Source organism: Meles meles, chromosome 14 (assembly GCF_922984935.1).
Source record: "Meles meles chromosome 14, mMelMel3.1 paternal haplotype, whole genome shotgun sequence".
Taxonomy (NCBI): Eukaryota; Metazoa; Chordata; class Mammalia; order Carnivora; family Mustelidae; genus Meles; species Meles meles.
Window position 1 is genome coordinate 32,939,221 of NC_060079.1, and position 23,422 is coordinate 32,962,642.

The 23,422-nt window shown below is 44.2% G+C and overlaps 1 protein-coding gene across 1 annotated transcript; it reads left to right on the plus strand.

The window, feature by feature from the left end:
* Window positions 1–524: 524 nt before the first annotated feature.
* Window positions 525–22,420, plus strand: OLFM4 (olfactomedin 4). Its single transcript, XM_045978072.1, has 6 exons — window positions 525–782; window positions 5,938–6,090; window positions 11,974–12,186; window positions 13,170–13,329; window positions 20,347–21,169; window positions 21,201–22,420. Exons 1-5 carry the CDS (start codon window positions 615–617, stop codon window positions 21,147–21,149), a joined length of 1,497 nt encoding a protein of 498 aa, XP_045834028.1. The 5' UTR covers window positions 525–614; the 3' UTR covers window positions 21,150–21,169; window positions 21,201–22,420.
* Window positions 22,421–23,422: the final 1,002 nt, after the last annotated feature.

The following is a 23,422-nucleotide window of genomic DNA, read 5'->3' on the forward strand; positions in this document are numbered from 1 at the left end:
GAGCCTCCAGGGTGAAAACACTACTGATCTCTCCCTCCATGGGAGGTTTTTGGGAAAAAATTGTCCAGAAGCAGACTCTATAAGGGAGCCATCAGAGACAGCTTGGGGAGTAGTAGCTAAAGAGGGAGTTCCCCTGGGGAGATTCACAATCTCTGAACCAGGTTCCCTAACTTTCTCTGGGAAACATCATTCAGTAAAATGGGAGGTGGGGGCGGGGGCCAGGGGAACAATTAGAAACGGCTTTTGGGCAAAGGACTGAGGCTTGTTGTTCCTGCCTGGGACCTTTAAGCTCTAATTCATCCACAAAGATTGCTTTGAACCCATCTCTTTCAAGGAAGTAACAAGTTGGAAACCAGATATTGGGCATCAAAAAAACACATTTGAGTTAATATTTGGCAGGAGATACCTAGCTCTAAGGGCAGCTGCCAGAGTAGGGCTCAGTGACAAGGTGTGAAAGTGGCTCAGGTTCCTGGGTGTCCTGACCCTTCTGGGGTGGTCACATGCTCCCTGGCAGCTTCCTATTCCTGGAAACTGAACGTGGGGAAATCCCCACTGGGCATTATAAGAAGCCCCTGGGCTCTGCAGAAGCCAGGGTCTCCAGTTAAGAGCACAAGATGACGTCAGGCCTCCTCTGCCTCCTAACCCTTCCACTCGTCCTTGGCCAGACTACAGAGGGTTTGGAGCCCCTGATCCCAAGCACCCCCTCCAGTTCTTTTCCTGACTCTGTGTTGAGATCCGGCTTCAACAACAGCTTTGGTCCCAGCCTTGGCTCCGTGTCTCAGGTGAGGATGCCCCACAGTCCGAGAGCTGTGTTCATTCCCTTCTTCTCACTTTTTGGGGATCTGAATATAATTTCATGGATGGCTAGACCTGAGTACTCTAACGGATTTACAGCTCCCTTTGTTACCTGCTGGTGCCCCGGAAATGAATTAAAACCTGGGTAAAAGAATGAAATTTTTTGCCGGGAGACGACATCTGTTCTTCCACTGGGGGCTTTAGGGAAAGAATCCAAACTTGAAGGAGGTTCTCGAACTTGGCTGCAACTTGGAATCAGGGGTAGGGGGTGAGGGTGAGATGGGGACTCTAGATGTCCAGGTTCTATCCTAGATGAGAACTCTTAGGGAAGGGGCCCTGCTAACAGAAGATACAGAAAAGTTAGTCTGGTTTGCTGCCCACTTGGGGACCCTGAGGACTGTGGAGAATAGCCCTGAGGGAGTAAGAGCTACAGTGCTCCAGCTGGAGCCCTGAGGGTTTCTCTGAGCCTAGTTTGTGGAGGAGGTGGATGACAGAAGTAGGGGAGGTCTTTAGGAAAGTGCTCTTATGTGTGGATATGTTCCCAGAAGAGTATTAAATCTCTTCCATGTTCCCCATAGGAAATCATAAAAGCCATTTCCAAAACAACAGTAGTAACAATAAACAGGCAAAACAAAACATACAACAACAGCAAGAACCAAAGAATGTGCTGGAAAGGGACTGTCCCAGCTAGGCCACATTACTAGGATGTGTCCTGAGCCTCATTCCTTGGGAGCTGAGTCCTCTTTGTATCGTCTTTGAGGAGCTGGGAAGAGGCAGGGAGCTGTGAGACATTAGCGGTCAGGAGGCATTTCCTCATTCCAGCTCACGTGGGCTCTGAGCTGCTGTAGGAGCCCTGCTCTGGAACACCCAGGCTTTCCTTGCTGCGGTGTATCTTGGGGTGGAGGAGCCTTAACTTCCCCAAAGGCTGTCCCTGTGTGCTTTTATGATCTTTATTCACAGGTCAAGTTGCAGCTGACATGCTCGAGTGTGAATGGAAGGGCCATTGGGAAAATGGGAGGAAAAGGCTTTTCTGAAGTTGCCTTTTTGCCATCAGAGCAAAGGCAAAAGCAGTGCAATGCAGGGGTGTCTGGGTGGCCCGGTGCGTTAAGCACCCAACTTTTGATTTCAGTTCAGTTCATGATCTCAGGGTCATGGGATGGGGTCCCTCATCCTTTTGGGGCTCCTCACTCAGCGGGCAGTCTGCTTGTCCTTCTCCCTCTGCCTTTCCCCCTATGCGCACGTGCTTTCTCTCTCTTAAATAAATAATAAATCTTAAGAATAATAAAAGAACAATGTAGGCAAAGGAAACTTGTTGATTAATTAATGGTTTGGGTAGGGCCCAGATAGAAACTGCCACAACGATGTTCACTGAGTGCTGAATAAATGATGGGGTTCGCTTAGTACATAATACCATAGAATGTGTTATCTTATTTAATGCTCAGAGATCGGTAAAATTAATGGTCTCATTTTAGAGATGTGGAGACAGAGGCTTAAAGAGGTGACATCATTGGCGTAAAGTCACTAAGCCAACAGATTACATAACTCAGACTTAGTCTGCCCATCCTCTTCCCCATATTTCCCTAGGCAGCCTTCTAGGTTTGGGGGCAGTGGAGAGTAGAGATAAAAGCTTATTTTGAAGAGGAGAATAGTTTGGGAATCACAGATATGCCCAGATAGTCTTTGTAGCCAGAAATCAGATGCATTGTTTTATTCCATGATGCTAATAAATAACTTCTGGGGACAATTCGAACTGGCTGACTTTGAAGAAAGAAGTTAATGATAAATAATTTATTTTGAAGCGTTCATCATCAATCAGAAACCAGCAGTTGGGGAAGATGACCAGTTAAAATAACAGAAAATAAAATATAGGTCAAGAAACCAGGAAATCCAGTATGTCTGTTGTCTGGTAAAAAGATAATTATTTAAAAGTAGATAAGGACCAGTAGTTAAATTGTACTTAGAGGTTTTAATTTCCTTCCTGGTTTACTTATCTCCCTCTGGTGAGTCAGTATTACTACCCCAACTTCTTTTTTATAGCAGGCTAGGTGTCACTTCTACTATAAATCCAATTTTCTAGGGCTGGCTGTCAGCTTGATGAGCTCTTTGGAAAGTGGTGGAAAACCCCTTTATAACTGTCATTGAGCAAGTTCCAAACGTATCATTTTCTGTACTTTGAAAATGTTGAGTACCATTATTTTATGCCTTGAATCTTTACAGGCACTTAGACCTGGCTGCTAATTAGAGCCAATTGCAACCTTAAATCACAAATGTGAGTCTCACCTTCAGCTCCAGCACTCTGAGCGAGCGCTCCACATGTCTCAGATATCTTCCTGCAAAGAAGGAGCCGCTATCAGGGTCCTCGTTTCACAGACAAGAGAAGGTGCCATGCTTTGTTCTACACGGTGACTGGCAGAGTCGGAACATGGAGTTGTGTGCTTTTGTCATCAGGCTAAGGGGCTTGAGTTTGTTGAAAAAAAGGACAGGAAGGCTCTCTTGTGACAATGGGCCCAATTCACTGGGTAGGAATTGGGTCTTGTCTCCCTAACGCCACAGTCTGGGCGAGCTGTCGACACCAGTAAATGTTAACTGAACACATGCTGCATGAGACCTCATCAGTGTGAGGTGTCTTATAAGGTACAGAGGGTCCTATTTGTCTCCCACAAGGGAGATTGCAGACCCTCTCAAAGGCCAAGAGGACAAGAACATGTTTGTGTCTTCCCTTCTTCCTGTTACACTCACATAGAGTTTAAGCATTCGCTGCAAAGAGAGAGAGACCCATCACCATTAGCTTCATTGTCTTTGAATGTGAGGAGCAGAAATATCTCTAATGGGAGACACTGATCAAACTTATGGACCATTTTGATGTCAGCTGCACACGCTGGGCTGATGACAAGCAGGTTGGAAGCTGGGGAGTCCAAAGTGTCGGGACAAAGATGTTCAATAGAAGATAGTAGAATGGCTGTCAGCAGGGCTCATAATTATTTGCCTGCCTTTCAGGTGAACTTCAGGACTCAAAGTTGTTAGCTGGTGGTTTCTGGTTGATTGTCGAGAGACTGCTTGATGATCTCCACTATTTTCTGATTTGACAGGGCTTTTCAGTGAATCTAAGAATGGTTCAACCCTATCTTGTGCAGCTAATTAACCTCCCCTTGTCAAAATGCAACACAAGACATTTTTTTTGAGGCTAGACAGTTGGTATAATAAGCTGGTTTTTTTGGAAGTCCACGCTATGTTGGTCCTCCTGTAAAAGCCTTGGTGTGCTTGAATGGGAGTCTCTCTAGCTTCAATGGGAGGGATAAAGCTGCTTCCAAGGGAAGCTGGTCTCTCTGGCAGACTTCTGGGGTCACTTGTCCAGGCCTTCTTCATCCTGGGCCAATACCCAGCCCCGGGTTCAGCATAAACCTGCTTGTGTCTTCTCCTGACTCCCCAGTTCCTGCAGGTGTGGGATGTGATTGGCAAAGGGAATTGAGACCAATGTCAAGAATTTACCTGGCATCTATATGTAGATAAACATTGTGTGTGTGTGTGTGTGTGTGTGTGTGTGTGTGTGCTGATCTTAAAGAAGATTAGGTTAAATTGATAAGCAATTTAGTTGCAAAAAAGCCTAAATTAATTGGTCCAGAGGTCACTGACAGAATACGTCTTGATTATGGAGGTCACTGACAGAATACGTCTTGATTATGGAAGCATCTAGATCAAGCCTGTTTGGAAATCATGGAGGTTGATACATATTAAATACACAGAACACCCCGTCTCAGCTGCAGCCAGCTGACCTCCTAAACTTTGAGAGATATGGCCTGCATCTCTTCAATTTCTGTGGGCCATTGCTCTGTCCTTGGTAGTTTCAGAGACAATTCAGTCTCAGGTTCCACAGGTGAGCTTTGGCCTGGCCATCAGATGAGATCATTGTAAAGCTCAGCCAGTTGGCTGCCAAGAGTTCCTCTGGAAGGCAACAGTAGTAATAAAAAAAAATGTTAATTGTGCTGGGATCCCCTTGGGGAAGTTCAAAGGAGACAAAGGAAAAACAGGATCTTTCAAACCTGTCATTTTAAAATATGCAGCGGCACCAAAGTGTGAGCCTGAATATCTTAAAGAAACATCAAATATTTTAAAATGACTTTTCTGCAAGTGGTAAGCTGGAAAACTTAATTTTTTTTTTGCACAAAACCTTCAAACTCCCACATTATTCAGTCTTTTAAAAATGGCTGGTTTGTTTCCATTTTGAAGCATGTTAATTATATAACTCCTGGGTGAAGAGAGGATGTGAATTTGCACTGTATATTTTCCCTGTAACCCATATCCATGATGGTTTTCCATATCCATGATATGGTTTTCCCATTCCATTCATTGGAAGGCATTGGGTTGGGGTTAGGGTAAAGAAAATGAGTACATGGAAGGAAAGGGAAAGTGACATTTACTGATCACCAACCACGTGCCACGGACTTGGTTTACATTACATAGTCGCTGTTGGGGATGACACTGTGAAGTGGGTTATCTCTATTAGACAGATGAGGAAAGCAAGAGGACTTACAGAGGGTTCGTGTCCAGTAAGTGGTAGAATTGGAATTCAAGCGTAGGTTGCCCATCATTTCCTTCTTTCCCTTTCCTTATGTGGGAACAGTAATACTTTCCTTGAAGCCTCCTCAAGAAAGGAGAATCTTCCTCTAGGTAAAGGAGTCTGACAGTGGCTTAGCCTGGCTGGTGGAGATGTGGCTAAACTAAGTGTAATCACTGCCTGGGAAACATGGCAGTTTTAGCTTGTGTCTCTGATCCTCTTCATTCATTCATTTATGAAAGATTTATTTATTTTAGAGAGAGAGTGAGCGTGAATGGGGAGAGGGGCAGACAGGCAGAGGGAGAGGGAGAGAGAGAACTCAAGCAGACTGCCCACTGAGCATGAGTCCAGAGGGGCTCGATCTAACGACCCTGAGATCAGGGTTCTGCGATCAGGACCTGAGCTGAAATCAAGAGGCAGCCGCTTACCCAACTGCGCCACCCAGGCACCCCGATTTGATTCATTTATGTATTGGACTCCACTTGCTTACCTCTGAGCACTCTTGACAGGCCAATTTCTGTCACTCCAATTCCCCAAAAGCTCATTTCCCAGCTTATTACTGATGCTGAATTTATTCCTGTTTACAGTCGCTTTCCAATTTCACCGGCTTCGAGGATGACCGTGGCACATGCCAGTGCTCCGTGACCCTTCCAGACACCGCCTTTCCCGTGCAGAGAGTGGAATACTTGGAAGTCACGGCTCATGTTCTCTCCCAGAAGTTCGAGAAAGAGCTTTCTAAAGTAAGCATTGCTTTTCTTCCTCTTCCAACCAAATCTTGATAGGAACAAACCAACCAACCAAAAAAACCCTTTTTATTCGGACTGGATAAGCAGCCTTCTTCATTGTGCCAAAGCGAGCATGCTGGCCTCTTGTAGTGGCGTTAGCATTTACTTTACCGTATGCCTGCGGAGCTCTTTAGAGCAGGAGAAACGAGGACACAGGAGGAAAATGGGATGGAGATTGTGAATGCCACGAATAAACTCACCTCAGTATTTTGCACGTGTGGTTGGAAAAAAGCCCTGAGCTCCCCCTGTGAAACCCAACCCTGCAATTTTTTTTTAAAGATTTTATTTATTTATTTGACAGAGAGAGAGATCACAAGTAGGCAGATAGGCAGGCAGAGAGAGAGGGGGCAGCAGGCTTCCTGCTGAGCAGAGAGCCCGATGTGGGGCTCGATCCCAGGACCCTGAGATCATGACCTGAGCCGAAGGCAGCGGCCTAACCCACTGAGCCACCCAGGTGCCCCCCAACCCTGCAATTTTTATGTGGTTTTGTTTCTTCTTCCTTTTGGTCTTCTTCCTCATCTTTCTTCCAGCTTTGCCTTGTCTTTCCTCTCTTCTGTCCTCCGTTCTCTCTTCCTCCTCCTTCACTTTTCCTTCCTAGTTCTGTTCACTCCCCTTCCCTTGTCCATCCTTTCTAATCTTTCTCCCTTTCCTTCCTAATTTTTTGGAATCTTTCTTTACTTTTGGAAAGCTCCCAGCTCCTTCTTCTCCTCTTCCCCTCTTGGAAGCTTGTCCTCTTATCTTCCCATCTTTCTCCCTCTTTTCCTTTCTCTTTTTCTGATTTTCTCTTTCCAGTTCACTCTCTTCCCTCCCTTCTTCCGTCTCTCCTTCTAACTCTCTCTGTCTCTGTGCATCTCTCTCTTGTGTGTTGTCTATCCGCTGTTGTCTCAGCAGGAACATTACATTAGCCGTGTCTAGCATTAGACCGAAATAGGAGAGTTCTCTGGGAATTTGATTCAGTTCTAATAGGTCATGCAGCCTTGGTAAAAACCCTGACTCCAATCCCCCCCCCAACCCCTCCCCCCGCTTTATGACTTTTCTCTAGCCCGAGGAAGTCATCTACAGGGTGTGCCTTTCTCTGAGCCAGCTGGAGCAATGTGACCTGGCATTCCAGTCTTGACCCTTCTCCATTTTTAGTCAAGTTAAAAATCAATTAGAAAGGCTCCCATTTTCTGCACAGGTGAAGTCCAAGCTAGGCTATAATCACATTATGTATTATTTAATACAACTCCATTAATTTACAAGGAGCTCTGGCTTTCCTACAAGATTCCAAATAAGTTTCCCTGAGAAATTTAAACGTAGCTACCTCAACATCTGCACAGTTATCCTTTCAGACAAAAATTATGATGAGGCTGAGACCCTGCTTTCAACCTGAATTGGTAGATAAATATTCTGTGTTTAAATGAATGTCCAGGAAAATGTGTTTGACTACACTAGGAACCTGGCTTCTTAAGAAATAAAATGTCCTTGAATTAATCAGCAGAAAAGGCACAGCACTAAATTATAAATTCTAGTCATTAATATTCATAGCCTTATTCCAGCATAATCAAGTACAGATAAGAAGTTATGCATAAAAACATAACAAGTGGAGGAAAATCCTAAGTAAAGATCTTTTCAGTTAGAGTCATTTGCTTTGAAATAGTGGAAGCTGCTGATTTGCATGTCTTCTTTGCTGGCAGGAATGTGAAGGGCAGTTTGAAACCCCACACTGCTCCGGGAAGTGTGCGGCCTGCCAGGGTGCAGAGTATGGGGACATTTCATTCTAGTCCTGTAAAGGGGACAGGTGGCATCTGCCTTGCTAATAATTGGCAGGAAGGAAGTGCAGAGTAGGTGGGAGAACTTTTAGTTCTGAAAGCATGAGTAGCTGGTCCTCAAGAAATCTGCGATTGCGGCCTCAGAAAGGAATTGACCTCCCGGTTGAGATTTGCATCATAAATTCTGTGTGACAGATGATAGTAACGACAGTAAGAACTGCTGCCTTTTCTGCTTTTCCAGATGCTTCTGGGTCTGTTCTACTCTCAAGAGACTCATTAAGGCAGATGGGCCAGTGTTCTTCCCATTTCAGGGATGGAAAAATGGAGGTTCATAAAGGTCAAGAGATATAAATGGACAGATCATCCCTCTCTTGGCTGGCTGAGGCAGCTCAGGAATTTGGGTCAGCAGAATCATCCCGGCTCCTTTTCTCTGGGCTGTGCTGTTACCAGCCTCCGAGAAGAGATGCAGGAAGTCAGTCACGCTTTCAATCCAGACTTATCTCTTCAGCAGAGGGCTTTTGAATTTGCAGGTGAATTATTACAGCTGTCCCTAAGTCGTCTTGAAAATCACCGTTTACCTGGAGGCCTGGGGGGAATGCCCGACTGGATGGGCTGGCAGAAGAGGGTTTTGACTGCTTTGCATTGATGAATTATCTGTCAGTACACAGGGAAGACGGCGCTGCCTCTGCGTAAGATGCTGAAAGCGTTTTACACTCTTCGGTTGTTTATGATATGTCCTCTTGTGCTGGTACTCAAGATGCGGGGACACAAAAGGCAGCTCAGGATTTTCTTTCTGCAGCCTTTGGGGCAAGTTATTTAATAGGACACATTCGCTAGTGGATTTTCATGCGCGAGAAGGTTGAGGCAGTCTGGGAGACATTTAGGCAACTTAAAACGAACAATATTGATTGAACAATATCTTGTGTGGTGAAATATAAATTAAAAGGTCAGATGGAAAAAACCCCTGAAATCACTATTTCTCTAATAATTGCTGCAGTTTATAGACATCTAGCAAGTGAGGCCCCTTTAAAAAAAAAAAAAGATTTTATTATTTTAAAGTAATCTCTGTACCCGGTGTGGGGCTTGAACTTCCAACCCAGAGATCGAGAGTTGCATGCTCTACTGACTGAGCCAGCCAGGTGCCCCTAAGTGAGGCTCTTAATATGCATTATCTCTACTCTTTCCAATACTCTTGTAAGCTTGATATGTTTACCCCCAGTTTATAGGATGGAACGTAGGCCTAGGGAAATTAAGTGATTTGCCTACTAAGTGCTGAAGGCAGATTTGAGTTTAGGTGGCTCTAGCTCCAAGGTATCTCATATGTCTTCACCATCCATTCAAGCTCAACTAATCTTGTTAAAGATATATTAAAATAATGGTATGTTGCCAAGTACATTTATTTATTTCAAATAATCTGGCCATAATTGTGATCACAGGTTTTGAGGCAGAAACATGAGCCAGACAGATTCTTTAGTCTAATAGCCGGCTGTGTGACATCCCTATCTATTATGAGACGACATTTACTGTGCAGAACAACAGACATCCTGAAGTGAACTGCCCAAAAAGTTTGATTCTTAGAACCCACCAATGATGTAGTATGTGCAATCACAAACAAAAGAGCATGGAAGCTCAGAATGTTAGGTTGGTGGTCTGAGGGCAAGCTTAGACGATCTTTAGCTCAGGCTTGTAGTGATGAGGAGCTTGCAGTAAAAATGTTGACACAGGGAGGTGTCCTCTCAGGGCTAGACCTGTAGTCTTGCTGCATATCTCTGGGCAAGTCGGGCTGCTTCTGCTGGTATTGCACTTCCAGAGAGAACTGGATGTTCTCAGAATTGCCCACTGTCAACGCTAGAGAGCCAAATATGTAAAGGAGGGTTTGTGTGAACAATCTACTGAAGTCAAGAAAGTCCTGAAATTCCCTCCTGCCTTCTAAAAAATGTTTTTAGAGAGTGCATGCACGTGCCTGAGCAGTAGGGGGGTGGCAGGGAGGGAGAGGCAAAAGGAGAGGGAGAGAGAATCTCAAGCAGGCTTGGGCTCCATGCTCAGAATGGAGCTGGGCTGGGGACTTGATCTTATCACCCTGAGGTCAGGACCTGAGCCAAAATCAAGAGTCAGATGCTTACCCAACTGAGCTATCCAGGTGCCTCTCCCTCCTGCCTTCTTAGAACTCTGAGGATGATTCTGATTTTCCTAAACATCACCCGGCTTTCCTTTAAATATCCGCAGAAGGAACCTCAAATTTTCCCCAAAAAGATCTGTAGAGACCTCATTTTGTGGCTGAACGAGGGCAGGCATGCCACGCATTCTCATAGGTGGCAAACTCTAGGTTATGCCTTGGTTTTCAGCGAGAATCTAGGAGAGCCACATTTTATTTAGCAGAGATGACAGTTGGATCACTCGTTTCTGTAGAGCAACAGCTGCGATGTGCCACCAACATGTTCCAGGAAAGCAGAGGGTGTTTCATGTGTTCCAAGAGCTGGCAAGGCCAAATGCCAACAAGAATACTCATTTTGCAAACTTCCATTTCTGCGGTGGATTGGTGCTTTATTATTATTATTACTATTATTATTATCACAGGCAAGGTTTTATGCTTGATTTTTATAGAAATTAAAACCTGGCTACCTTGTATTTGCATTTATACTTTTGAGGGGGGGACTCGCTAGGTCATATATATATATATATATATATATTTTTTTTTTTTTTTTTTTTCTAACCTTCGTATCCACCAAAATGTCACCAGCCTTATCAGCCTCTGAGTGATGGGACAGCTGATGGCAGTGAGCATCAGTAGCCCAAGGAGATACACTCGCAGTGCCAAGGGCTGCATTTTCAACTTTCATTAAAATCCTCTTTGCCTGAAGCCCTAGCCCTTGAGGTCTGTGGCCTATGAGTCTGCTCTAATTTGCACAGTGGGGTTAAGTGGAAGGGCTAAAATGACAGAAGTTAGGGCTGCCTTTGGTATTAGGAGGATTATAGGCCAACATCTGGCTCAGAATTCATCCAGGCCCCACGGATCAGCTACTTGACATTAGCACTGTTTGAGGAAAAGTATCACTTATGTTCATATTTTTAAAAAGAATGTAAATCTAGCAACTTTGAATGAGCAGGTCCTTAAAAAAAAGCCATGGCATTTCTTTTAGAGATCAGATACAAAAAAGAACCACCAAATGTGTTTATTGGAAAATCCATTTGGAGATTCCAATTATACACTAAACCACAAGGGAATTTTTGCAAGTATTTTCACTTAACGATCAGACATTCAAATATATGCAACAAACGTGTAAAGGTCTGATTGCAATAATCAGTTCTTGGAATAAATGTGGGTGCACTTAATGGAATGTGCACTTGACAGTTGCGTATACACTCACGTATTATAGAGTAAAGTTGGGTCTTTATGCCACTTTAAGGTAGAGGGGCTCAAAACTCAAAGCATGTGGCAGTCAGAGAAGGAATTCTACTTAGTGCATTTCTCCCTCTTCTAGAAAATACTTAAATTTAGAGCAATGTTTCTAGACGGAGGCAGGGGGTTGTTGTTGGTGGTGATTTTGCTCCCAGGGAACATTAACAATGTCTGGAACATTTTTGGTTGTCACAGCTGAATGGTCTATGGGTGTTACTGGCATCTAGAGGCCAGGAGGCTGGTAACATCCTATAAAACACAAGAAAGCACCTCCACCCTCTAGGTCTAGCTTAGAATATCGACAATGCTGAGGTTAGGAAACTGATTTAGACATAGCGTGTGCATTGAAGGCCTGGTTGAAACCAATTTAGTCTGGAGACCTAATATCTTCAAACATTAAAATAGAAATTAAAATATACTTGTGTGTGATGACTCTGAAGCAAAATTATTTTTGGTCTGGGCAAGTATAAAATCTACCCCACCAATTGTAATAATTTTTTTTTTTTTTTAGTTTTCTTTAGGTAGACTAAAAAAAACCTACTCAAATATATTTTTGATCCATTTCTTTACCAAAAAAAGAAAAGAAAAAGATTGTCAGCAATCAGATAGTCCCCAAGAGCTTGGCAGTGGAGGAAGACTGCATGGTATCACTTTGGGAATTGACTTAGCTTTTTGATTCCCTTTCAGGTGAGGGAGTATGTCCAGTTAATCAGCGTGTATGAAAAGAAACTCTCCAACCTAACCGTCCGAGTAGAGATCATGGAAAAGGATACCATTTCTTACACCGAACTGGACTTCGAGCTGATCAAGATAGAAGTGAAGGAGATGGAGAAACTGATCACACAGCTGAAGGGCAGCGTTGTTGGAAGCACAGCTGTTGTCAACCAGCTGGAAGTGGAGGTAAGGCGTGAGCCCCTTTCTGAGAGCTTTAATAATAAATTCTCCTCAGTGGGCAGGTGCCAGGGCCAAGCCACGGCTCTCTCTTCTAACTTCCAGTTCTGCACTTTCGCCTGATCACATGGCATGTTCCATGTTCTGCTTTCCATGGACATCTGTCTTTGAACATAAGTTCAGCGTGATGGGACCATGTTCACTGAGGAGCAGGTGTCATCAGTGGTCCTGCCCCAGAACCAAGTGGCCTTTGAACATCTCTAGGAAGGAGATGCTATAATTCTGAACGACTCCATGGCCAGGTTAGATCAGGTGCCTTCTCTGTTCTGGACGTATGCTCATGGGCCTAGAAAGCCACAATTTACCTGATTTTGTACTTGCTTGGTCTATTTCTCCCCTTGAATGATCATGTGATCCTTGGTCCCTCTTTGAACCCTTCTTCACATACTGGCAACCCTCCTTAAAGGAGTTTCTTGTGAGTATGTTTTGGTGAAGCCTTTATCCTCTATGGATAAAGACCATCACATTAATGTTTTGGTTGGGTAATTCACATCAATGAAAATTTACTGGCACGGTCATGACATGGACTACAATTGAGAATTCTAGTTACATATTTCAGACTTTAAGATTTCTCTGGCGCTCACCATTCATTAGAAACTTAATTATAATACAACATGAGTAAACACGAGTTTATAGGGAAGGTTATTAGAAATGAACTTTAATGGACCTCTGTGGATGCTTAGACTGAGCCTGTGCTCTATTATTAAATCTGTTAAAATCTTTGCCATTTCCTTCTTGTCACACACATCTGCCTGATATGTGACAGGCGTTCACGCTAAACCATAAAATGTATTCTTCCAAATGAAACCATTCAGGAGAATCTCGGGTGTACTCTCTAGCAATGTTTCACTAAGTGACAAATTCCGCCCTGGAATGTTTATGAAAGAAATTGCACAATAATATAAAGTTGCTCTGAATTTTTATTTCCTTAGATAAGGAATATGACTCTCCTGGTAGAGAAGCTGGAGACGCTAGACAAAAACAATGTCCTTGCCATTCGCCGGGAAATCCTGGCTCTCAAGACCAGGCTGAAGGAATGCGAAGCCTCTAAAGGTGAAAATGTTCCTGTCGCCCCACCTCCTCCTGCCCCTGGTAAGCATGCCGTGCTTTTACCACTTGAGCCAGGCCCAGTTAGGAGCTGAGAGTGGGGCGGGGAAGGGATCTGGGATGGCAGTGGGAAGAGAGGATGGGCTTGTCGCAGCTCTGAGCTTCCTCTTCCGTGCTTGGAAATCTCTCCCTTAGTAGCTCCACTTGCCATCATGTTCTGGGGCTCATAGAGGAAAAGCAACGACAATGAGTTGATTTAAGACAAGATCCACACATTACTTGTGTCCCCTTTATGTTTGCTAACGAGAAAACCATCTCTGTGGTGATGGAGTTGTCGTCAGGGGGACTGGGGGAGAGCTTCTGGAATCTGCGTGGCATCCGTGCTGTGGGATTGGCTCCTGTGGCTGATGAGCTGGGGTATGCCTTGAACCTTCCTTCCTTCCTCCTCTCTTTCCCTCCCTGCTTCCATCTCTTTATTTTCCTTTATGCTTTCCTTAAATGCACCTGCTGTTTAGCATGTCTTGGGATTGAGGGAGGCTTTAGGACTTGCAGGTGGGCCATCCCTCCGGGACGTGAGTTCCCAGAGGGCAGGGATGGCCTCTCACTCTCTAACGATCATCCCTGGGGCTAGGTAGAGCATAGAAGGGGTGTTCTGTAATACCTCCGGGAATGGAGGCCATAGAGTGTAGGGGTCAGAAGTATAGCTCTGGGACCCCAAAGACCTGAGCTTCCCAGCTATAACATCCTTCATCTCAGCACTGATAAAACGGGAGGAGGGTACCACCTCACAGGGTAGCCGTGGGGCTTAATGAAACCAGTCTTGGGAACATGGAGCTCTAGGATGGGCACTTATGCCTTGGAATGTGTTATCATGATTAATGGTGATAATCGGAGTGGGAACCTTCCTGGGGACAGGAGCGGTGCAGGGTCCTTGGGTACTTTGGCACACCCTCCAGGTGAACGGAAGCCCACCTCTCTGCCTGGCAGCTGCAGCCCTGGCACAGGGAAGCCCGCTCTGCGGGTCGTGAGCGCCTCCGCCTGGAAAGGGGCCTCTACCTTCTCATCCCATCGTCCAGCTCTTGTTCTTTTCATTAATTCCTCTTCCCACTACCTGTTTCCTCTTAGGCTGTGTGTTTCTGGGTCCTCGTCGATGTCACTCGTTTCTTTAAGGCTTTATGAGACACTGCCATCGTTGTAAGCCTCTTGGTGGTATTCAGGAGACCGATGCTTCCCTCTGCTTTGCTGTCGGTCTGTCACAGTAGGACATACAGAGGAGGTTCAGGACAAAGAGGAGGTTCAGGACAAAGGCCGTACCTTGTCCTCCATAACAAGCTAAGGTTAAATTTGGTCTGGGATCAGCCGTCTCAGTGTGTGCTGAAAATGTGAGCTTATTCTGCTGGGCCATGCAGTGCTCCGTGAGGCCAGGGGTCAAAGCAGTGACAAACCCTGATAACACCTGAGCAAGGCTTTCTCCCTTTCACCCTTCCGTCCTGCCTTTCCTTCCTTTCCTCCCTCCCTCTTTCGTTCTTTCCTCTCCCTTCTTCTATCCTTCCTTTCTCCCTCCCTCCCCTTCTTTCTTCCTCCCTCCTTTTCTCTCTTTCTTTCTTTCCCTTCCTTCCTTCCTTTCCTTTCCTTTCCTCAGCCTTCCTTCCTTCCTTTCTTTTTCTCCACAACAAATTTTCCTCATGGCATAGATTTTTTTCCCAGCACAGTTTTCTCTGTATTCCTTAGAGTGAAGACATTTTAGAACTGAAAGGGACATTCAGAGCAATCTGGCTCAGGTCCATCGTGTCTCAGGAGGAGGGGACTTAGGTGGTGAGGATGCTGCTTTTCCGAGGCCACATAGGTGGTTAGTGGCAGAACTGAAGCTGACATGCAGTGCCCCTTGCTCTGTCGGTATGGAAGGACCTAGCGTGTCCGATGGCAGTAACTCAAGGGTGGCAGTGGGAGACAAAGTACACTGCTTGGTATATCTAAGGAGGACGAGTGAGTCTGTTAGATTATTTTTGTTAGAATTTTTTTTTCTAGAACTTTCCCCTAGGTCCTCACACTTAGACTTTTGTGAGCCATCCCAGCCCAGCTGTGTTGTTTAAGCAAATTGGACCCAGATTTCTTCTCACTTTCCCACAACCTTGGTAGTACCTGGATCTCAGCCAAGCCACTTGGCCCTCCTCCAGCTTTGTTCATATTATATTTATGATGTTTATATTAAACTGACTTTTTGTCATGTTTTTAAATCAATTTCTTTTTACTTGCTCTCTTTCTGTTTAGATTGGTTGATAATGCAGAATTGGAAACTCCCCAGGCACCACAAAGTTGTGAGCCTGTGGAGACTTTAATTAAAGTTACTCACTATTATGGGACTTTAAAATCTGGCCTGTCTGCTTTTTTTTCACTGCAGAGTTGCACAGAACAAAAGGCCGCGTACAAATCGCGGCTATAAAGCAACTCCGTGTTCTCTGGGCCCCTCCCCTGCAGTCGCAGCATGCTTCCCCTGTGGTCAGCTCGACATAGAACCAGCACATGTAGTTAGGGCTCAATAAAACATGCTTTCTATTTGGTTTATGCCGCAAATGGCATCCTTTTCTGCTTCATTTCATAGACCTTTCTAATCTAAAATAATTGGCCTTCTGCTCATTAACTTTTTTTCCTGAAAACAACTGACTCTTTTTCTGATCTCCCCCTGAATCTAAATGATGGAAGATAGGCAAATGTACGTACTCCCTCTGGGGTGGATTGCTGTTGTGCTTGGCAATGACACCATGTTCTGTGCTGACGTGTAGTAGGTACTCCGTAAATGGTTGATGGAGGATATGGGGTGACCTGCTCAAATCCCAAGCCTTAGGAGAAGCAGAGTGTTGGGTTGCATATATCCAATAATTCAGAGTTAATTTGGTCTTTGTCATTTTATGATTATGACCAGGTTAATTACCTAAAATTATCACAAGTGAATTGTATTCTCCTCTTTACTCAACACTCAGTTGTCCAGATAGGAGATTGCACTCACAGATCCCAGATTAAGTTTCCTCTGCATATAGTCTTTGGTTTAAGAAAAATGCTACTAACCATACGACTTTTTTTTTTTTTTGGTAGTAAAAATTTTAATCAGATAAAATAAAATATTTATGGGTTATAATTCTGGAGTTTGACATCTAGCTGCTAACTTTTTTTACCCAAACTTCAAAATTGGGCAAGAAATTTGAATTCCCATTTGTTGATGCAAATTAAAAACTCTCTACTACCTCACACACACAAATACAACCATGAGGCTTTAAAAAAGCCAAGTCAGGGAATGTTACAGTCTTAACCTTGTGGATTCCCAGGGTATTTTCAGAATACCACGGCCAGATCTAATGAATTACGTGAGGAGGAGATTGCCAACCAAGGCTACTCTTGTGTGGAGGGTTCCTTGTATTATGTTCTGTAGAGTGGATACTAGGCTTTTTGAAAAACTCAGATATGTAGCAGAGTAGAAGTCTGGGGTTTTATAAATACAGTAACCTGGGTTTGGGAGATTTGATCAGTCTTTCCTTCCCTTATTCCACAATCCTGATTTGGTGCCCCTGCACGGCTGGTTCTGTTTGAGGAACCAGGGTTACCAGGATGGCTCTAGGAACCTCCAGAAACCAGTCTGTAGGAAGGGAGACAGGCAGGTGAACCTTCAGTTCCAGTGTCTTGTGATTATAATGCTGATGGTTACCAGTTATTGACTTACCGTACATGACTTCTCACTCTTCTTCTTATCAGTTACAGAGGAGGTATTAGGATTTGTTTGTTTCTTTTTAACATAAGGAAGCTGACGCTCAGAAGGTTATATATAACCATTAAGTACTGGAGTCGGGATTTGACTTGGAATCTATCTGCCAGTATTTCACTCTACCAGGCTGCCTTCCATAGATGGTTTGATAACGAGGTGCACCTGAGATTCCCAGAGTAACGGGAAAGTTCTGACAACTCACCAACCTGATTAACACCAGGTTTTCTTGGCTTCCTTGCTTGTGGGGTAGCTGAAACGGCGATTTTACTCTTGTTTCTGTAGCATGTTCTTTCTACCAGAAAATGCAGAATAATTCATTGGTCTCTTACATTCTTGGATTATGGTTGGGCATGGGTGGTTGTCCCAGGGTCAGAGTAAACTTGTGATGGTGGAGGAAGGGAATGGAATACCCCTAGGACCTTGAAATGAAGGAGCGGAGGGGGAGGGAAGGGTAAGAGTTAAGGGGGGTTGGGAAAAGCTTGGCATAGTTGGGGTGAGGACAGTGGAGGCTCCTGCTGGGCTGGATGAACAGTGGGCACCCGGCTGGCTGTCAGTTTCAGTAGTGTTTCCAGGAAGGCTTACCGCCAGGAGTCGAGGAAGCCCACCATGGCCTTTTCTCTGGTCTGTCACTGCTGTGGTCACATCTGTAGCACTGGCAGCGATGCTCGGTTCTCTCTTTTTCCACTTCCTTTGACCATAGCCAGAACCCAAAAAATGGCCCAGAGGACATCGAGGAGAAGAGGGGTATGACAAAAAGGACAGGAGAGTGTTTAGGAATGGTTGGAAGGGCGCCTGGGTGGCTCAATGGGTTAGGCCTCTGCCTTTGGCTCGGGTCATGGTCTCAGGGTCCTGGGATCGAGTTCCGCATCGGGCCCTCTGCTGAGCAGGAAGCCTGCTTCCCTCTCTCTCTGCCTGCCTCTCTGCCTACTTGTGATCTCTGTCTGTCAGATAAATAAATAAAATCTTAAAAAAAAAAAAAGAATGTTTAGGAATGGTTGGAAAGTGAGAAACAGAGATTGTGGTTTCAAGAGTTTTGGAATTTATACCAGGCACAATTTTTGATTTCTTAGTTGGCGTGGAAAATGATGAACCATTATTATTATTATTAATGGCAGTAGAAGTAGTCATTTTTAAGAGAAGTTTATTTTGGTTCCTTTATATCTAAGGATTTCCACATCCAAGGCAGAATAGTTTATGATCTTTAACCCCTTGATAATGCTTGGATACGTTTATGCATCATAACTTTCCCTTAAGTATTTTGTTGCTGTTGTTTTGGGATACTTTCTTTCCAGGAAAGCAAGATTCAATTAAGCAAACAATTCCTAAGTCTTCCAACCTGCAAGAAAAAACGTGATTTTCTTTCATTTCCTCAGAGTGAAATGTAGTTAAATAAATAAGTTCTCAGGAAGACATTTTAACTAGAAAATTCAGTTTGTAGCATATGGAAACTCAAACAGTTTTTGTTATCATTAAACTGAACACACCGCTAACTTTATTTTAATAATTCATGCATTGTTTCATAAACAAAAGCAAACAAGCATTCATCTGAGAGATCACTTTTAGGAGAAGAAATAATAATTTATAGTTTTATTTATTATTTCTTTGGTAGAGAGCAATCTCTTGGCTGAACACACGTTGCTTTTTTATTTATGAAATGGTGCATGCATTATTAAAATAAACCTGCGACTGTGTTCTGCTTAATGATATGCAAAATTATTTGAGGTTGGGTACAGAATGGTTTCATTTCTCTACCTGTTGTATGGTTGGCTGGCTTTCCCACCAACTGCGGATTTATGAGAGCATTTAAGGAGCACGTATGTAATTCTGGGACCAAAAAGCCCCAGCAGATTGGAAAAATAAAAGCAGGGTTTCTAGTAATGGTTTCACCTCTGAGCAATCCTTGAGTAAGGAGGGGAGAAGGGGGGACATTTAGCAAGGAGAGGAATGGGTCTTTCCATATCGGTCAGAGGCACAGACTTACAGGCAAAGCTTTGCTCCCCCTTAACCAGCCATCATCCCTGCCCCCCCTGTGATAAATCAGGTAATTCTTTAGAGCTCTGCTTTTGGTTCCAGCTCCCATCATGTGCTTTCCATGGCTCCCTGATTCCCTCCCAGCATTCAAAGCCAGATCGAATGATTCAGGTTCTGTTCCTCCTTCCCTCACCTGCTCTGCTCCAGGCGGTTGGATGAGGGAAAATGACCTCGAATGTACTTGAAGTTGAATTTTCTTTGTCATCCCAGAAACAATGTTACCCGTTTGTAAATGGTATTTATTAAGATCCCAGAAACTGCGTGTTCAACTCTGGATAGTTATTATAAAAATCCTGGAGGAATTTTATTTTGTTTTTGTAGCTCAGAGACAGTTTGGCTTGGCAGGCATTTCAGAGTGCAGTGTGAAAGGCCAGTTGCTCAGCCTGGGTTGCTCGCTGGTGTTATAGGGAAAGCAGAATTAGTGCCCCAGAGAGTCTGGTCCCTCGGCGGTGTCCGACGGGGAAAGGTGAAGTACTTGCCTGGCATTCTGTGGCCCAGTAGGATATGTGGTATGAACAGCAAGACCCGCCTTATGACTTTACAGCAAAATGTCGCCACTATGTAGTGGGCTCTGCTTTGGGCACAGAGCAGGTGATATTGCCCTAAAATAACTTCCACGGCTTCTCAAGGCTGAAATCCCACCATGATAGGACCATCGTTTTTGTATCTTTAGAACACCATATTTAAAACTTCCTCTTCTGAGATTGGCTTGGGGGAACATTGGCATCCGGTATAGTTATGTACTCCCTGGGGTTCCAGGGAGGGGCAGAAAGTTGAAGGGCTTGGACACTTGCCTAAGACAGTCTTCTCCTTTATCACAATTGTCCTTGATCCTGGGCATAGCAGGCTTTATGGGAAAAAAGGTAGGGTCTGGGATGACCTTGCTTTCTTGATTTCTCTGTAAGAAAGATGAAATTTTAAAAAAATTACAAAATGCTTTTTGATAGAAGACAATCTATTAGATCCACCAAGTCCTCCTTTCCTCTTTCTGGGCCCTCAAACCTTTTTAGTACAGCTCTTGGGCAGCATCCCCATTTCCAAACTGAAAGCCCGCTCATGGAAACAGAAGGTTGTTTTCTCCAGAGCCCACAGTGGGTTTGCATTGAGACCGACACTGAGAAGGTTTTGGCTCTTCTCCCTCAGAACCACTGTCGTCACTCAACCTTGACAAGAAGAATCTTTATGGATTCCTTTTGTTCTTAGGGTATGAAACCATTTGTGTCTCATTATTCGTTTTTCTCTAAGAATGCCCTTTCATGTTCTTGTTTGTACAGGGAGCTGTGGGCACGGTGGTGTGGTGAATATCAGCAGGCCGGCTGTCGTCCAGCTCAACTGGAGAGGGTTTGCCTATAAGTATGGTGCCTGGGGTCGGGATTACTCTCCCCAGCATCCAGAAAGGGGGCTGTACTGGGTGGCCCCTTTGAATACAGATGGGAGACTTCTGGAGTATTACAGACTCCACAATACACTGGATGATTTGCTCTTGTACATAAATGCCCGAGAACAGCGGCTCACCTATGGCCAAGGCGCTGGTACCGTAGTTTATAACAACTACATGTACGTCAACTGGTACAACACCAGAAACATTGCCAAAATTAACCTGAGTAGCAACAGGGCTGAAGTGACTCAGACTCTCCCTGATGCTGCCTATAATAACCGCTTTTCGTATGCTAATGTTGGTTGGCAAGATATTGACTTGGCTGTGGATGAGAATGGATTGTGGGTGATTTATTCAACTGAAGCCAGCACCGGTAACATGGTGATTAGTCAGCTCAACTACACCACGCTCGTGGTGCTGAACACTTGGTACACCAGGCAGTATAAGCCATCTGTTTCCAATGCCTTCATGGTATGTGGGGTTCTGTATGCCACCCGCACTCTGAACACCAAAGAAGAAGAGATTTTCTACTACTATGACACAAACACAGGCAAAGAGGGCAGGCTAGACATTACCTTGCGTAAGATGCAGGAAAGAATACAGAGCATTAACTACCACCCTTTTGAGCAGAAACTTTTTGTCTATAATGATGGCTACCTTCTGAATTATGATCTGATCTTTAACCAGGAACCCAAATAAATGGGTGAGGTTGAGAGAGGCAGAGATTGTTCTTTGAAAAATGGTCTTTTTCACTTATTTAGCTATCTGTAGGGGGATTTGGAAATGTGTTTGCTTAGTAGTGATATTTGGGAGCATAGTTTTATCATACTGGAGACTTGGGATATTTGCCCTTGTTTGATGAGTTCTTTTGGAAGCTGTCTGCCTGCAGAGGTGCATTCCCCTATTGGAAAGAGGGTCGTTCCAGGGTGGTTGGGATTGGGGAGGTGTAGGGGTAGTTTGGGTCCCAGGAAGGTGTCAGTGGTCCAGGCAGCATCTGGAAATGAAGGAACTCAGAGAGAACTCTGCCTGGCCTTTGGGGATTCTTTGTCCCAACGTGTCTCAATGACAAGTTCTGCCCCATGTAGCCAGGCTAATTCATCTGTACTTGGAAGAAACCTGGGCTCAGTTAGGCAGATGGATACCTGGAGCTCCTCGAGGGATTGAATCTCTGTCTTTGTTTTTCTTCCTAACACCTGGAACAACGTTTTATATAGAGCAGATTAGTAAATTAACATGCTTATATTATATCTGTAAAACAATGCTTAGAGTTTTCTAAAGAAAGGCTCTTTTATGCATTAGGTTCTACACTGTAAATCAGTCCTAGCTGGACCTACAGATGAGGCTCTAGATTTTTCTCTGCTCCCTCTGTCCACCTATGTCAGAGTCAGGAGAGCCCTCCCACCTCATAACTTCATTCCAAAGGCAGCTCAGAAGATTAGAACCAGACTTCCCAGCCGATTCCCACCAACCCCATCCTCTACTCTCCCCATTTCCTACCTCCTGCTTTTTATGAAAATTAACCATTTTTTATGTCATGGATACAAGTAAAACAAAATCATGGGTTTTTGTCTCTTCATGAAGTTTCATTTCCATGACTCTAAGACCATAGGAAGATCACATGGCAGATGAAATAATAGCATATGTGGTTATATCAGAAAGCCCTTGGAGCGTATGTGACACTTGTATTAAGTCATATCAATTGTTCCATGCAATTTTTGTCTTTTTTAAGCCTGGAAGCTGTGAGAAAATGAAGTTTTTTGAGGAAGAAATATTAAAAAAGAACAAACACTGATAGTATCTAGCAACCCAGTGCAGTTTGAGAACCTTCCAGGTGTCTGTGCTTCTGTGCCTTTGGGTGGGTTTGTTGTCTGGTCTTAGTCTCTTTCCTTCAATGTTCATGAGTCCAGTCTATCCTTTGATGCTGTAATTGTCCCCTTTTGATAAACGATTAAAGTGTATTTTGGTAAAAATGTTTTCTTTTGTGTTGTTTTAAACTCTTCTATTTTTATTATAAAAAAACCTCTACTAGGGTAGGCCCTATCTTGCCTTGAGATGCCGAGTGTGGCTGCCTGCAGACAGCAGTGCCCAGGAGATCGCACACCTTACAGCAAAGAGCATCAGGAGCTTTTAAAGGAGTCCAGAGGCAGGGCTGGCTCTTTAGTTTTCATTTTCCTTTAAAATCTGTTCTTTCTGGCAGCTGTGTTTTATATGAGACTGCACTCTTTTCTTTTGGGGTATGACCTTATGTACTTATTAATTTGCATGACTGATCTGATTATTTCCAATGTTAGACTGTATTTCTGTGGCTTATGTTCCTTTTCCAACTGAGTTATTAACATGGGTCAGAAGCCTCCAGATCTTCCCCAAACAGAAGGTCTTGGACAGAAAGCAAAGGGACTAACGGGGCCATACTGGGGAGAGAGATACCTTTACCAAAGAGAATGCATAGGGGGACGGGTGACCTAGAGCTGGAAGGATAGATAGACGAGGCTAGTGTAGTTAGTCTTACCAAAATGCTCATTGCTAATGCATGCCACACTTCTTGAGGTAGGCGGGAGCTGCATATTTAGTATTTTCAGCGGTATTATTATGTATTTTTCAGGCTGAGTGTAGAGATAGGTATGGCCTTCAAAATGCAACGAGATACGAAGATAAAGACGGGTATGTCATGTGTGATACAAGTTAAAAACAGTGATGTTATATTAATCTGGCTCTGGGCCGTTTTCCAGATGGATATTTCTACCACATACACAGTCTGACCTCTGAAGATCTGGGAAAGAAGGAAGGAAGCCAAGGTAACCCTAACAATCAGAGTTATTTCAGTGGCTACAGGAGCCCTTGCCTGAAATTTCCCTTCAGAACCTTCTTCCCATTGGACACCACCCTGTCAGCCTGCCATGGCTGCCTGTGGGTTGTCTCCCGACTGGAAAGGTTGAACAACTAACTGAGGGGTTCAGCTTCCGGGGTTTACT

Excerpts from the sequence above, each read along its gene's own strand:
- OLFM4 (XM_045978072.1), top strand. The coding sequence starts at position 615 with ATGACGTCAGGCCTCCTCTGCCTCCTAACCCTTCCACTCGTCCTTGGC. Across the intron at positions 6,091-11,973 it reads TCGAGAAAGAGCTTTCTAAA|GTGAGGGAGTATGTCCAGTT; the intron begins GTAAGCATTGCT and ends ATTCCCTTTCAG. Across the intron at positions 13,330-20,346 it reads CCCACCTCCTCCTGCCCCTG|GGAGCTGTGGGCACGGTGGT; the intron begins GTAAGCATGCCG and ends TTGTTTGTACAG.